The sequence below is a fragment of the Mastigoproctus giganteus genome, chromosome 4 (assembly GCF_048544385.1).
Source record: "Mastigoproctus giganteus isolate SK-2022 chromosome 4, ASM4854438v1, whole genome shotgun sequence".
NCBI classification, from domain to species: Eukaryota; Metazoa; Arthropoda; class Arachnida; order Uropygi; family Thelyphonidae; genus Mastigoproctus; species Mastigoproctus giganteus.
Window position 1 is genome coordinate 209,864,095 of NC_143578.1, and position 16,920 is coordinate 209,881,014.

Below are 16,920 nucleotides of genomic sequence, written 5' to 3' on the forward strand. Positions count from 1 at the left end.
ATTGGAGTCAAATTGCTGCTATGGATAAAGGGATGGTTGAAGGGGAGTAGACAGATTGGTAATCAATGGACACTGCTCATCGTGGACTAATGTTATTAGTGGAGTCCCTCAGGGTTCAGTGTTGGGTCCATTATTGTTTTCTGTATTTATAAATAATATTGATGATGGTATATCAAGCTTAATGTCCAAGTTTGCAGATGATACAAAGGTTTGCAGGGTTATTAAGGACACTACTGACGCTATGCTGCTGCAACAGGATCTGGAAAGGTTGAGCAGATGGGCTTAGACGTGGCAAATGAAGTTTAACATTGACAAATGTAAAGTACTACATATGGGAAACAGTAACCCCAGAGCAATGTATCAACTCTGTGGTACTACACTGTTTGTGGTAGAGAATGAAAAAGACCTGGGGGTAATTGTGCAGGTGGATATGAAGTTTTCTGAGCAGTGCAGACATGCTGCAAGAGTAGCTTATGGTGTCTTGTCAGTGATATACAGGAATTATTCTAGCAGGGATAGTGAGGTGATTATTCCCTTCTATAAGGCAATGGTCAGGCCACACCTTGAGTACTGTATACAGGTCTGGAGGCCTCATTTCAAGAAGGATGTAGAGCTGCTGGAATGAGTACAGAGAACGACAACAAGATTAGTGAATGGAACAAAGGGTTGCTCTTACAAATTTTTGTAAGAGCAATCTTTTGCAAATTAGTGTCTGGAGACTAGGCACCAGTGAGGTGATCTGATAGAGGTGTATAAAGCCTTGAACGGTTTGAGTATGCTCAATGCCAATGGGATTGTTCCTCTTGCTCAGAATAATCACCTGAGAGGGCATAAAGACAGATGTGTGGAAATTTGCCTTTAGCCATCGGGTAGTTGGTTGGTGGAACAGGCTTCCATCCCTTGTTGTGGAAGTTGATAGCCTAAATAAAAATATAAGGTTTAGCTGGACAGGTATTTCGAATGAACAGAGGGGTGAAATGGGAGTGGTTTTTTTTTTTTTGGCTAATGCCGCTTAAGCTTGCTTTTTTGCATCGTATGCCTCTACTAATGCTAATAATAAAATATTCGTCAAAATACAGTTCTACCACTTATGTGCTATCATAATTTTATTTCCAGTTATATAAATAAACAATAGAATAATAACAGCATTTTGTATTGCAAAACTAAAAATAGAATAGTGAAGTTGCTGCAATATTCTATTTCTAAAATGAAGCAAGAAAATATTAGGCTCAACTTAACAGATGTCAGTGATATTAAAAAAAAACTTTTTTGCCATTCTTGTTGTTATAAAAAACATAATGAATGTATGTCTATAACAAGCAAGAAGTATTTTTTAAATAAAAATTTAAATGTAGGCATCTTCTAGTAACAAAAATTAAATTGAAAAAAGTGAAAATATATTAATTATGTTCTTTTCAAATTTTACACATTTCTCTTTTCTTTCAGCGTGACAAAGGGTTTGATCGTCGTATGTTTGAAAGACAAATGTCTGTTATGAGGGGACAGGTAAAATTATATCTTTTAATCTGATAATTAGTTTTAATATTTATCCAGGCAGTGGTGGCACGAAACTTATTACACAAACATTGGCATGACACCTGACAGGTGCCAGTTTTCTTTTTAATTTTCAAAATTAAAATTAAGTTATTTTCAAAAAAAAAAAAAAAAAAAAGCTCTATATAGCAGGCCCTTGTTATAACGCGGTTCGCTTTACGCTGATTTGCTATAATGCTGTTCATATATTATAACCCGTATCTGACTATAACGCTGTCACATCACTATAACGCTCTTTTACAGATTGCATTTTTGGCATAATTAATGAAATCGTTTCATTTGATGGAGTTGACAGCTTGAAAATGAATAGTAAAACAACATTAAAACGTTTCCCACGCTGACTTGAGAAATTTTCCCAATCTCAGTGAAATTTTTTCGCATGCTAATTTAATTGCAGTACAGTGACTTGTTGTGTAGTTAAGAGATCAACATTTTAAAAAATGATCAAGTATATTGCTTGTAATATTTGCGTTATATGCATTTATCCGAAGTCTAGTCATCACTCAGTACAGTATTAGACATCGCGCGAAACGGACAGTTTACTTGAACATTGTATCATAATTAATGCAACCAACGCAGTTACATTTTCAAAGAGTTAATAATGGCCTATAAGAATGAAAAAAGCAACGTCTGGGCGCAGTACGAAGACTATAAATGTAAGAAAAAGACTGAATTTGAAAATTAAATTAGACGTTTCGAAGCGAATCGATTCCGGTCAAAGACAAGCAGATGTGTTCCATAATTTAGGACTTGCAAATTTAACTGCAAGAACAATTATAAAAAAAAATAGAGAATTAATTTTAGCAGCGGGAAAGATAGCTGTTCCACTGCAAGCAACTAGGGCTAGGCCAGCTATTAGGATTGAAATGGAAAGACTTTAACTAATTTTATTGAAGATAATATCCAATGCAGAATTCAGTTAAGTTATATATTATAAAAGAGAGAGAGAGAGATTAGCCAATATAATGATCTGAAGAAAACTCATCTAAAAAAAAAAAATGTGGTACCATTTAAAACTAGTAAGAGCTGGTTGAATAGATTTAATAATTCAAATAGATTTTATATATTTTAAAAAAGATTAGATTTTATATATTATAAAAAAAGAGAGAGAGAGAGAGAGAGAGAGAGAGAGAGAGAGAGAGAGAGAGAGAGAGAGAGAGAGATTAACCAATATAATGATCTGAAGAAAACTCACCTAAAAAAAAAAAAAAAAAAAAATGTGGTACCATTTAAAACTAGTAAGAGCTGGTTGAATAGATTTAAAATCCAGGGAGAAGCCGCAAGTGCAGATCAAGGAGCCAAAACTTTCAAAAAAGAACTTGTTAAAATTATTGAAGAGGGGTATTATGTGTTATACTTCTCAACAAGTTTTTAACATAGATGAAGCAGGACTTTTGTGGAAACGAATGCCTAAAATAAGTTTCATATTGAAAGAAGAAAAAAACATGCCAGGTTTCAAAGCGGCGAAGGATCGGTTGACTTTATTGTTGGGTGGTAACGCTGCGGGGAATTTAAAATTAATACCCCTTTTAGTTTATTTGGAAGAGGGCCAAAGTTCAACCCAAAATCGATACATTTTTCATGATTAAATTTATCAATTAAATTAAATAAATTTAGATGAATTAAATTCATGATTTTAATTGGAATTTTAAGTTTAATTTTGATACGTAAGTACCTACCACATAATTATATACTTATGTAATGCAGAAAATTTTATATGTACAAATATTTGAATATTAAATATTTTGATGGACATTTTTGCATCTTTTCACTACCATTTATTATTGATTAGGAAATATCCTATGGCACCGACCGCAACTAACAAATACATATGTTACCTTATAGGAATGCGGCGCTCGCTTAGCGCGGATTCACTTAGCGCTCTGTTTTTCCGGAACGAATTATCAGCATTAAGCGGGGGTCACCTGTATTTAAAAATATACACATGATTCTGTTAGTCTGGTCCATTTTCTAGTTGAAAGGGACTGTTAAGTTTGTAAAATTTTAAAGATGTGCATGCACATACATTTCTGCTTATTATTTATACAAAATAATAAGCAGAAATCCTGCCAGTAAGATTATGTTACTCATCCTGCCAGTAAGATTATGTTACTCATCCAATTTTTAGAATATATCATTCTCATTCACTTTTAAGAATCCTATCTTTGAATCCTATCAAGAAGTGTCTTTTTTTGTTCCAGTACAGCCTCCAGACTCGATTACAGTACTTTAAGTGTGGTCTCAACATGTTGACAACATGATTATAATGGAATTATATATAACCTCCTCTTGGCAATGATTTACAATGACTTGTAAGTCATTGACAAGATACCAATTTCCCTACTGTCCTCTTGCACAGAAAACTTCATGTCCAATTCTATCAGCAAGCTCACCCCACCCCAAACCTGCAAGTTACCCTTGGGTTATTATTTCCCAGGTGCAAGACCTTATATTTGGTAGCATTCACCTGCAATTTTCATTCTGACCCTTCATATAGCAAGTACAAATCATTTGAAGGAGCACAACCTAGCTAATATTGTTCACTATTCTTCCCATCCTTTAATGCCTTCATCAGTGTCATTTAAGATTATCAGAAGCATGAGCAACTCCAGTAACAACTCCATTCCAGTCTGCAGAATAACCATTTATAACTGCTCTTTATCTTTTGCCCCTCAAGTATCCCTTTGTGGGGGGGGATTCTTTTTTTTTCTTTTATTTATCTTTATTATCTATTATTATCTCCCTTGTCTTATTATACATTTAACTCAGGTTTCTTAGGTGCCCTCACACCTACGAGACCCCACTCTTTTCCACCTGACTGTTATGCTCTGCGAATATCACAGAAGATTCTCAAGCTCTCGAGGGTAATTTCCATTGATTCCCCTTAATCAGAGACCTGGACTCTTTCACCTAATTGCGGGAGAGCAAGCTCTTAACTAGGCAAGCAAGGCGTGTGTTGATTAGATTAACAAGACTCAAGTGAAAACAAAACATGAAATTTATTACATACACATATACAATATTATATACAATTTAATAAAAGAAAACATACAGTCCTAATATACAAAGTTGACTCAGAGATACCTTGCATAATCATTCTAATTTCATTTCCATTCACTAGATAATCTGAGTTTACCATTATATGAAAACACCTGATTCATTCTTCTTGTGCCGACCGGGCTAGCCGGGTGGGTAAAGTGCCTGCCTGGCAACCCAAAGGTCGTGGGTTCGAATCCCGCCTCAGGCTTGGATCAAAGTACTGTGAAAACCTTGGGAGGTGCGTTATGGCCACAGAAGCCGATGCGCCAACAACTACCAAAAAAAAAAAAAAAAAAAATCATTCTTCTTGCTCTAACTAACTCTTAACACTTATACATTCACTATACTTATTTCGTTACTCCTGGATACAATTCCGTTTCTTATATTAACAATCAAATATACTACGTTCATCATTATTCTCTGTATTCTCACCACTCTGTTATAGTATTCTTGTAGACCAGTCAACTTAACTTTCCTAAAGTCTCTACTTGTCACTAGTCTTTCAGATAAACCAACAATCTTCATCAATAAAACATTACATCCAGAGTTTCTCATATAACTTACTTGTCTATAACTTTAAAACATATTCAGAATCTTTCTTAGTAAGTTTGCTACCCTTCTTAACACATAACTGTTATATCAATCTCATCTACTATTCATTTCTTAGTTTCCCTTCCATTATACACTTTTAACATAATAAACTCTATTAGTATTTCAGAGATAAAGTTTCTTTCTCTTTACTTTCTAGCACTACCTCCTTTTCGTTAATTGTTATACTATTTCACTAGCAGTCCTTCTTGCTAACTTAGAGTACTTAATATATCGCTCGCCTACTTCTATCCTTTTCTTTCCTTTCCAGGGAGGTTTCAGGCTTCCATCTTAGGCTATCTTTTATGGCTCTCCTTCATCTGCTTTCTCCTGAACCTGCTTCAGATAAATTTCCGGAACTCTTGGCTGCATGGGTCTGGCATCCCTTCTCTGTTTTGAATGTGCAACTCCTCCCTTACTAAAGATCATTCTGATGCATCTTGCTCCAAGAGGTCATCATCTTTACTGGCACACTTCTGTCTTTCATAACCCCTTTTTCTTATCATCCTTGGCCTTCCCGTTACCTAACTTTAACTATTTTCCCCATTACTGTCTAAGCCTCTTTCTATCACTCTCTACATTTCGGCACTGCCTGACTTACTTTATTTTTCTGTCTCTTCCGACTTCCCCCCCCCAACTCCTTGTTTTTTGAGAGACTCACCCCTTTCTTTCTTGCGTTCTCCCTTTTTGTTCCCCTGATCTCCATACTGCTCCTTTTTACTGTCCTGCCTCCGTTCGGGACTTCAACCAATCTTCCCCTTTCTATTTAAATTTACGTTCCGTTTCATTCGCTAATATCATTTTCCCATGCTGTCCCTTTAGCGCGCGATCCAACCTCCTTTTTGAATATCTTTACTTTCTTCCCAGGCCATATGCCCCTTTGATGTCGACGGGCCACCTCCACAAACAATAATTTCTATCTTGCACCTTGCTTTCTACGAATACGAAACTTCACATCTCAGACAGCCAGACGCCAGTCTTAATTTGAAACCGAACATTTAAAGTGCACCTACTTCCTGTTTAGTCTGGCGGTGTAACCGATCAAAGGAAACACCTCAACTAATCCGGTCTCCCGTCCTATTGTTTGCTCCCAACAACCCTTTTCACGCCTATTCACAAATGACCCTCGCTACCTATTCCTGCTGTCCCTATTTGTTTTCGTGTATATTGGGAGCGGTAAGTTTATCTGTCTGCTACTAGTTATTCTCACGCTTACCCCATCCCTTCATTAAATTTTCTCCTGATTTAATCTTACCTTGTGCAAAACCCACTATCTTTATTTTATTAAATTTGTAACATTTTTTCATCTTTCAGTATCACTACATCTAACGTTTTTTTTCTAATTAATGTCTTAGTTTGCAAAAGACAACCCCGCTATCGTCATTTAAATTAACTTGTAAGATCTTAAATTTTGCACCTTGATCCACCTAAGGATTTTGCACAGACAGGTAACTCCCACTTAGAGCGCTGAACATATATTCTTGAATATATGTTCATGATATTGATCTTGAGTTTTGAATCTACAGAAATCATTCAAAAAGTTGCAACCAGGTATGGAGTTTGATATTAACCAGAATTTAATCAGTTAATTTTTAATTATGAAATTAAGTAATTGATGGACTTGTGCAAATGACTTATATTGTAAATAAGGATATTATAAGCACAACAATAACAATGGAATTAGTATAATGGGTAAAAGATTTTCATCTGTATTATTATTACTTTGGATATATGTGATCAAATACAGGGGTAGGCGTCCTCCTCCAGACTGTTCTTTTAACAGAAAAATTGGAAAAAGTGATATGCATTGAGAGATATAAATAAATTAACAGCTCACTGGGAAGGAAATTTAATGATTAAATAAATAGACCATTAAATGTTAAACTGGAACTGTATTTTTTGACATTTATATTACTAAATTTTAATTTCACCTCATTGAAAGATATTCAAGAATGTGTATGGTGTTAGGATTTTGTACTATAGTTATAAGTTAAATGTTTTTTAAAAAATCCATATATGAAACAATACTTTAAATTTTACTAGGTGATGTGCTGAGTTAGGTCAACTTGTTCATTACAGTGCAGTTTATACTTCAAAAAATTAAGCTAATTATTTTATACAAAAATATTTGGCAGGGAGCCATAGATAGTAGTACTAGATGGGCAGTCTCCTCAAGCTAGGCATGTACAGCAGACTCTCAATTTACCGGAATAGGATTAACCGGGACACTTCAGGATTCCAATTAAATAAATAAAAAAATAAAAAAATCAACCAGAAATCATAAAATTCAAGTAATTAGCTAGAATAAGTATAAACAGATGTTTTGCAAGTCATAAATAAATGACAAGAAGTGGCGTTATAAGTCGTAATTATAAGTCGTAAATCCCCCATTATAAGACATTCTGATTTACTGGCCCACTCTATTTCTCTGCACAATTGCTCATCAGATTCATTAGGCTTATAACACACACCTACTCACATTTTTCCTTTCCCAGTGCTTATGTCACACCAAACAGACTTAACATTGCGTTGTCCACCAACATCAATTGGATGCACTTCCTTAGATTTTGTCTTTCTTAACTAACAGCATAACCCCTCCTCCCTTCCTGTCCTGTCTATCCTTTATGTACACATTGTACTTCCCAAATTGGACACCTCCGCAGCCAGGTGGGCAGGAGCAGCAGTGCATAGCACACGCTTCTTGATCAGACCGGGGTTCGAGCCCGTGACCACCAAATACGGAGGATGTGGAAAGGTCAGGAAATGACCACTGCATATCCCCGGAGCAATATGGCCTTAATTGCTAATGTTCTTAAAAAAAAAAAAAAAAAAACCAAACCAACTTCCCAAATTCTAATTCTGCAGTGCTTATGTCTGTGTGACACCATGTCTCTGATATCCTGACAATATCTGCCTTTGATGTCTTGACTAGCACTTCAAGCTCATCAAATTTATTAACTATATCCTAGCAGCATTGGTGTACATGCAAGTGTAATGCACCTGTTTCTACTCTTGGTTACCCTAACACAGCCCATGTATCCAGGCTGCTGCTCATTCTAATAGAAGCAGTGCAAGGATCACTTTTGCCTCTGCCTGCAGCCACTTTTAACCTTTTAGTCTATGTATCCTCCCCCAAGCTACCAGTTTTCTGACCCACCTAACACTGCCTCGATAGCATCAGCAAATATTCTTGCACCCTTTCTATTTAAATGTATCCCATCCCTGTAGAAACAGTCTCTCCTGTCAACAAGTGCAGACCAGACTGAAAAAAATTCTACCCCTTGAGTCTTGCACAATCTCTCCAGGGCTGAATTGATCGATATGGCTCTCATCATATACTCCCTCGTATCGTGTCTGGGCAGAATGGGCGCCTCCGTAGCCAGGTGGGAAGGAGCAGTAGTGCGTAGCACACGCTTCTTGATTAGACCGGGGTTCGAGCCTGTCACCACCAAATACGGAGGATGCGGAAAGTCTGGGAATGACCACCGCATATTCCCGGAGCAATATGGCCTTAGTTGCTAATGCTCCTAAAAAAAAAAAAAAAACTGGGCAGAATTGTAGACACTTTCACAATCAACCGTAACTCACAACTTTTTTTCAACATTGACCTGTACTTGTTGAGTAAATCTGCAGATCTCTTTAATGTCATTAGTTCCAACGTGTACAACAATACCACCTTTTGTGCCCTTAAAAGATGATATCTGCTCTACAACGTCATCAACTTTTGTCCTTGGCAAACACACCCTAGTCCTGTTTCTTGTTGATTTCATAATCGATTGATTTGTATGTAATTGATTATTTTAATTATTGAAATAATCGATTATGTCAATCACCACATGAAGTGAAGTGTTATTGTTAAAATCTTAATTCCCATATTTGCCTTTCAATTATGTGACAATAAAAAAAAAATTACAAAAAAAGCTGTTGTATTACTTTTTTCCACATAACAGTTCCCAGTAAAGTAAGCAAATAATTTCTAATGGCTCACTGTTTAACTGAAAGTTAAACAGTGAGCCATTAGAAATTATTTGCTTACTTTACAATTATAATTGCTTTGAGAAAAAGACATTTTCATGTGATTAATGAAAATGACATTTCATGTGATTAACCCTATAAAATATTTCTAAGAACTTTCTTCTTAGAAATATTTTATAGGATTAATCACATGAAAATAATACAATGTTATATTCTGTTGCATTTTTGGAAAAAATATACTTTAATTTGTTTTTCTCCTTCAATAGTTGAGAGCCTAATGGATTAAATTTCTTGTTTCAGATTCTGAATCTTTGCCAAGCCCTAAGTGAATCCAAATCTCCTATGCAGCTTGTACAGATGCCTTGTGTTATTGTTGAAAGGAAAAAAAATAAGGCAAATTCATTATCAGAAGGTTTCACACAAAGTTTTCAGAGAAGAACCCCATTCTTTAAATGCTGTTAAAAGGGAAAAACTCAATATTTAGGGGTCTGGAAAAAAAACCCTCACTAAACCACTTAAAAGAAGTTTAAGTGGTTTAGTGAGGTTGAACACAAAATTTAAAAGGCTTAAATCTAAGTTTGATATAAGAAGAGTGTGGTCAAACTGTTCTGTGATAGAAACTAGTCATATATTTTTATTTAATTAATTTTTCATATGATGATAAATATGGGTTTGAGAAGCCTGAAAAATGAAATACCATGTTGATCAAAAGAAATGTTGTTGTTGAGTAGCTAATTTCTATTTAATTTTGTTGAGAGTTTATAAAATCATAAAGATTGAATTATGATAATTGTTAATTATTTCCTTTTTTTTTCTGTTTTGTGCATGTTGATTTCATATATTGAAAAATAAACTAACTAGTAAACTTTTACCATCCTGTTTTATAGATAAAAGAGAGGTGTTAAATTCTGTTCTCCTATAAATTATGTTCTCTTATAAATAAGTAGAAAAGTAAAGTTGAGGCTACTCTTTAATTTATGTATGCATAATTTAATATACAATAAATGTAAATAAATATAAAAAATTAATTTGAAGAAATATTTGAGGTATTAGTTTATTATAAATATTTATTTAATGCAAAATATTCAGATTACAAGAATTTAAATCAAGAGCCACTTTTAAATTTTTAAAAATCATTCTTTAATATGTTATTGATTTATGATTATTTATCTATTTAATTCTAAATTATATAGGAGAATTAAATAGTGAGTTTAATGACATGAAAAGTTACAGCTCTTCATTATAGTATTGTTGGTTGTATTTATATTAAAATAACTTCTTGCAAAATTATATAACTAGAATGAAAACTCATATACCAATCCTCAGTCTAAAAGACTGGGGTAATGATATATGAGTTTTCAACTTAGTTTTAAATTCAAAATTGAAGTTGGTATATTATATATATTTTGTATTAGTTGTATTTTTAAATCTTTATAAATGTTCATCAGTGGAATCAAATATCATTGATATACCTATATATACCTATTCCAAAACATTTTTTATTTTTTCTGCTTGTTTAAAAAAGTTTTTGTCATCACTAAAATTTTCATTAAAGTTAAATGCATACTGGAAAGCAGTAACTGAAATTTGAAGAAATAGAGAGAAAATGGTATATAAAAGATTTTTCGGAATTAAAAAATAACTAATGCTATTTTGGCTTTTTCAAAATTATGAAAAATAGCTTTTTCATCTTTGTGTTTCATCAAAATTATTTTTGGCATTCAGTTCCTTTGTGACCACATCTTAGTATCCAATCAAACCTGACAGATAACAGTTTAAACCCTGATAATGACAGAAATACAATGGAAGATGAGAAGTTCTACTTTTCCAAAAAAAAAATTCTAGCCCTTATTAAAATTGATAATTTATATATTGATGGAAATTGTAATAAGCTACATGATGCATAATAAACTTTTTCAGTACTTATTATGAATTAAATTGTAGCAACTTCTATAAGTCTAGTTTAAGTTATAGCTATTTGAATTGTTTAAATAGAATATTTAACTTAATTTCTAGTCTAGTCTAGTCCAGTGTTTTTTTTTTTTTTTTTCATATTTTTGCAATTGTAATAAGTAAACTTGACCTTTAGGTACAATTTAACTGGACAGTTGGCTTACATCATTTTGTAATATGAGTGGTCATGCAGTTGCTGGGTAGTGGCCAAAATTTTTCAGTAAGCATAATGTAATAGTGCACTGTATTTATTCATCATGACAGTATTTAATTTAGGTTGCATGAAGCGTTTGCTACATCCCAACATTAAAAGTGAATGATGTAGCTATATATGAATATTTCTCATTGAAATATTCCTTTCTGGCCAGTTACAAATAACAAAAAAATACTGTAATAATAATGTTTTCTGAAACTCAGCATTAGTAGATGCATATGATGCAAGATTTGTTTAAATAAAAATAAACAACAATTTGATTTTTAAAATTTTTGACCTCTGTTTATGGCATAATTCAGTACATCATATAAACCAAAGGGACTGTGGAATCAAAACTCTTCTTACCTTTTACAACTGTAATAAAATCAAAGAGGCACTGATTTCCCATAGGAAATATTAGAAACAGTATATCACAATTCCAGTGAGTTTTAATTATTTCCAGAAATTAAGATTTACTTTTTTCAAAACTTGTGCTAGTGCTTCTTGTGTGGTATCCACCCATAGTTCTTTGACCACTTACTGCTTCATGATCTTCAAATTTAAGTGGTAATTTTCACTAGCTGACCAATCATCAGGTTGTTTTCACAAGGTACTGAAAGTCAGAATAATGCCTGGCCACTCAAATTTTGTATAGTCCAAACTTTATTCATATCTTAATATGAATTTAAGATTAATTTTCATTATACACGTAATGAACTGTAGAATAGGTGCTCAGTAATCAGTGATGATAATAATTTAAAGATTTTCTTACTTCTTAAATATATACAAACTATATTTGGTAAAGATTTTTTTCCAAAAATAGTGTTTTTCATTTTATTTTCTTTCTTTTTTTAATTTCTTCCCATAGAACTTATTAAAAATAAAATAAATTTTTAATGTTATTCCAAAGACAAATTCTTTTAATTAGATAAATAACTGTTAATTACTTAGACTGAAAAGAATATTTTTTCATATGTGACATAATTAATATAAGAGGGGCCATTTCAAATGCAATATTTGAAACATCCAAACATAATGCTTTTCTGCATTAACTTTTGCATTCAGCCACCAATATGCTGTGGTCTTTTGAATGACAGTGACAGCACTTGGGCATGTCCTCTTTAGAAATTACTACAGCTATTCATATAGTCAACCTAAAGTGACTAATGTCACTTTTAATCAGATAACAACACCCATTAGGCGAATTTGTTATCCATTAAAAACTCAAGGCATGCTGTGACTGGTTTTGGAACTTATTGGTTCCATCATCAGATGGCAGCAATTTGGACAGTAGTCATTTCTAAGGATCACATGCCCAAGTGCTATCACTTTACTGGAGACCTCAGTATCCCCTGACGGTTGATTGCAAAAGTTTTGCAGCGAGGCATGATATTTAAGTTGTTTCAAATGTTTTCATATGTGATTATTTTATGCAATAGGATATTGTAAGAAATAATTGCACCCTTTATTTCTATTTCAAATTAAAGCTTTTGTGTCATGCATAACTTGTATCTGTAGAAAAATTTCCCCATATAATAAATATATCAAATTTTAATTATTTGGTTGGGTTCAGTTAAAAGATTCTTCCAAATTATTAAATAAATAATGCTATTTTGGCCCTTTCAAAATTATGAAAAATATGAAAGTTTTTTCATCTTCGTGTTTCGTCACCTGACAGAAAGCTGTTCAAACCCTTCCAATGACAGAAACACAATGAAAAATAAGAAAGCCTCCTTTTTAAAAAAAAATTCTAGCTTTTATTAAAATTAATAATATATATATTGATGTAAATTGTAATAAGCATACAATTTTAGTATGCTTATTCAGTGTAGATATTCCTATGAGAATGAGATTTTTTTACCAAACAGCATACTAAATTGAAATATAGTTTAAAATAAATGTGACTACATTTACTGAATTAATATTTAAATGAGTTTTACAAATTTCCTTTTATATATATATATAATCACAGTATGAGTAATGTTTATAGTAGTGTGAAGGCTCTTTGTAGAGATCATTTTTAAATATTTTGTCTCTGCAGTTCATAGTTATGATTATTATAAAGTTTTTAGTCTGAATATAAACTGTTTTTCAAATATAATGAAAAAGGACCTGAAAGTCAGATAATTCCATAACAGTATGAAACCTTTTGCTACTTAGCAAAAAAAATAACTGATTTTAATATCTATGGAAGACATGATTATAGACAGAAAGTTGGTATATATATATTAACCCCTATATGGCTGGGGTTTTTTTCCAAAAAGGCATTCAAAAATTAAGTTTTTAGTCTACTTTCCAAAACCTGTCTGTGCTCTCAGCCTAATAACTTTCTGTTCATAGCCCAATTAAGACAAAATTAACTATGCACATCAACATGTGCATATTTAATTGTGGTTTTATTTTGTTTTATTTTATCTGCTATTCAATATAAGTGCTGCCTATTTAGAATTCATGCTGATCTTGACCAAAATTACAATACTCTTTGGGGAAATGGGGGGGGAATACACCTGTCAGGTACATCCCTCTCTGGGTTATTTCTGTTTAGAATTTCTGTCTTGGAATATGATATCCACCACTGGAATTATAGATGAATTTGTTTGGAACTTTTCTGTTTACAGCCTGATTGATTAAAACAGTTTACAAGTCTTATCATTGGGTATTTTTATTTAGATCAACCACCTTGAAACAAGTGGTCACCATTAGTTACAAGAGCCATCTGTTTAGAACTCATTTACAGTTCAATCCAGACCAATTTACAATAATTTTTTTATGTAATTTTTAAATTTTTTACAGGAGTAAGAGGGAGTACATGCTCACCGAGGTATTCAAAACCCTTGAAACAAGATGGCTGCCACTAGAATTATAGGTGAAGCTGTTTGGAACTCTCTTGTTTACAGTCTGATTGAAACAAAACAGAAGTTACAGATGTTATGAATGGGTATGAGGGCATGCTGCAGGGATATTTTTATTTTGATCCACCATCTTGAAACAATATGACCTCCATTCGATATAAGTACCATCAATATAAGTCATCTTTCTTCCGAAATAGTGATATCCAAAAAATTGGAAATGTCTGTTGATCTAGAATCTGATTCACTAACACCATTTTTGATAGCTATTCTCTGAAATTTTTGTTACAAAAATCAGTGATATAAAAGCAACTGGAATATCTATTTAAGAAGAAATGCTCAAATTTAATTTTTTTTTCTTTTATTTTACATTAATTAAATTGCAAAACAAACACAGCAAAATGACAAATTAATTTTCTGTGCATTTGTGTGAAAGGTTGCTTGTTATTGAAGTGATAAAAATAGAGCCAAGTGATAAAAATGAACAGTAGCCAAATTATAATCATTGGGGGGGGGGGATAAACTATTTTATGGACAAAACATATAATGCTAAATGTAAATGAGTGTTTACTTGTGCTCAAGACCAACCGAAAATGTGTGATGCAAGTACCAGATATGGACAATTCAATTTTAAGACTGACACATCTGCCCAAAATTTTTATGGGCATGCCAGAGAAATGGTTAAAAGCAAGAAAATGAAAAAAACATTTAACAATCGTTGAAACAGCTTTTCCTCCTCACCTCATCATCACTTCACCTACTCACTTCATCAGTAATGATAGCACACCTAATGGGTGTGTGCCATCATCATCAATGAAGGCACATACCATAGCTAATAAAAATAGTAGTAGTATTCATAATTTTCACATGCATTACTGGTGATACATGAAGTTGCATTCTATATAGACAGACTGGAAACTTGAATGTCATGTTAAAGGATAACACTTTTCAGAATAGTATGCATATGCATCTCTCCCCCATTTATATTAATGGTGTGTACTGTGTTTTGAATACATAGAATTTTCAACCATTAATGAGACCTGTTTAATTTGTTACATCTCCTGGGTCAGTTCAGTAAATCTTCCCAAAAATAATGGGCTATAATGGATTAATTATAATTAGCTGTGGAGATGACTGAAAAGTTTTGTTTTGTTTTGTTTTTTTCTCTTCACTAACAGCAAACCATCTTTCAAATGTTGAACACCCCAATGTATGCAATGAACATGGACAAATCAACCCACCACTTTTCTTATCTGATATATTTGTTTTTACATTCCTTAAGATTGTACAAAATTTTCTGCCAGAAATCTTTGTGCTGTTTGGGAACACTTAGAAATGCCTAAACAGTATGAAGGCATTTGGAAAAATCATTGGTTGTTTGATCAGACCCCAAGTCTCATGGTTAATTAATATCAGTGAGTAATCCTCTACAGGTATTCACATTTTGGAAGCTCCTTATGGATTTTTATGCTTTCAGAATTACCGCAGTGACCAAGAAGTTCTGGTCTTGTGAATGGTACCATGTGTCTGTAATGAATAAATTGAGCAGCACACACGTTTCCTGTGTATTGCTTTTGTAAGTCAGGAACCTACTGTTACTTATATATTTCAAAAAAGAGAAGGAACCATCAATCTTCAGTTGTAAAGTAATTTGAGCAAAGAAATATTAAGAAAATGGAGTACCTCATCTTTGATTCCCCCCCCCCATATAATTGACAGAGGAAGTAAGGAAATTCATGAAAGTATAAAGCCATTATGTACATAACATTTCCAAATGCAAATCGAATCACTTAGCATGTCAGCTTTCATTACAGCAACATTGTAATGTAATATTTTATTAATTTAAGTATCCAGCTAGCTTTCCATATATTTTGTCTTCATAAATGTCATTAAACTCAGTTGTTTTTGAAACTTTTTGTTGTGAATGATGTTGACGTTATTATCAGAGTTGCAAAAAAACTAATGAAATGTAAAGTTAATTTATAATAGTTATACAGGAACTCACCAACTTACGTAACAGTTGCGTTCCGCTGAACGCTACGTAAGTCGGAATTTCCCCCATGCTTGTGCAGCACTCGCAACTGTACTCGCTGAATTGGTTGAATCAAAAAAAGAAAATAAATACAATAAATAATTCTGTTTACATGTTCAACGAACATGTAAATAGAATTATTTATTGTATTTATTCAATTTTTTATCTCATGCGCAGGAAAAATTACAAAAGCATGCAATTTAAAAATTATAAAATTACAAAAAAAGAGGGGAGACAGGCATAACGTCAGTAAGTTTTATCTCTCGAGCATCGTTGCCAGAATTGACATCTTCAGCTGATAAGTACGCCGCTGCAGAGGTTGAGGGCTGTGGAGATTTTGAAGGGGTTGGCCACTCAACCTTATGAAAAAACATATTAATGGATGACTGGATAGTGGCTTTTTTCTTTTCATTGTAGATTTCGTTGTAGCAAGCAAGCATATCACTCACCCCTCTGTTAACTTTTAAGAATCGTTTGTTGTCAGGATCCATTTTCTCAAACCTCGTCATTGCCGATGCAATTTCACGAAATGCCATTGCCATCTCTCTGGTGATGAAGCATCTTGGCTCCTCATTTGGTTCATCTTGAGCTTCACTGGCATTTTCTTCTTTCACTATCGCTGCCTGCAAGTCAATAAGTTCTTTGTTAGATAATTCCTTCTCTTCTTCCTCTATTAACCTCCACGTCTTTGGCAACAACCTCCAACTTGAAGTAGCTCTGCAGCCTTTACAGTCTTA

The 16,920-nt window shown here is 33.2% G+C and overlaps 1 protein-coding gene across 2 annotated transcripts in view; it reads left to right on the top strand.

Moving 5' to 3' along the window:
• The window catches only part of LOC150087365 (phosphatidylinositol 4-kinase type 2-beta-like), a 171,292-nt gene that overhangs the window by 140,671 nt on the left and 13,701 nt on the right, over nt 1-16,920 (top strand). Inside the window, exons 8-9 of one of the 2 annotated variants that reach the window (XM_090372025.1) lie at nt 1,447-1,506; nt 9,457-9,549. In XM_090372025.1, coding sequence (XP_090228151.1) covers nt 1,447-1,506; nt 9,457-9,549 — 153 coding nt within the window. Of the gene's footprint in view, nt 1-1,446; nt 1,507-9,456; nt 9,619-16,920 lie in introns of those variants that run through there. The other variant, XM_090372024.1, reaches the window with a different exon arrangement.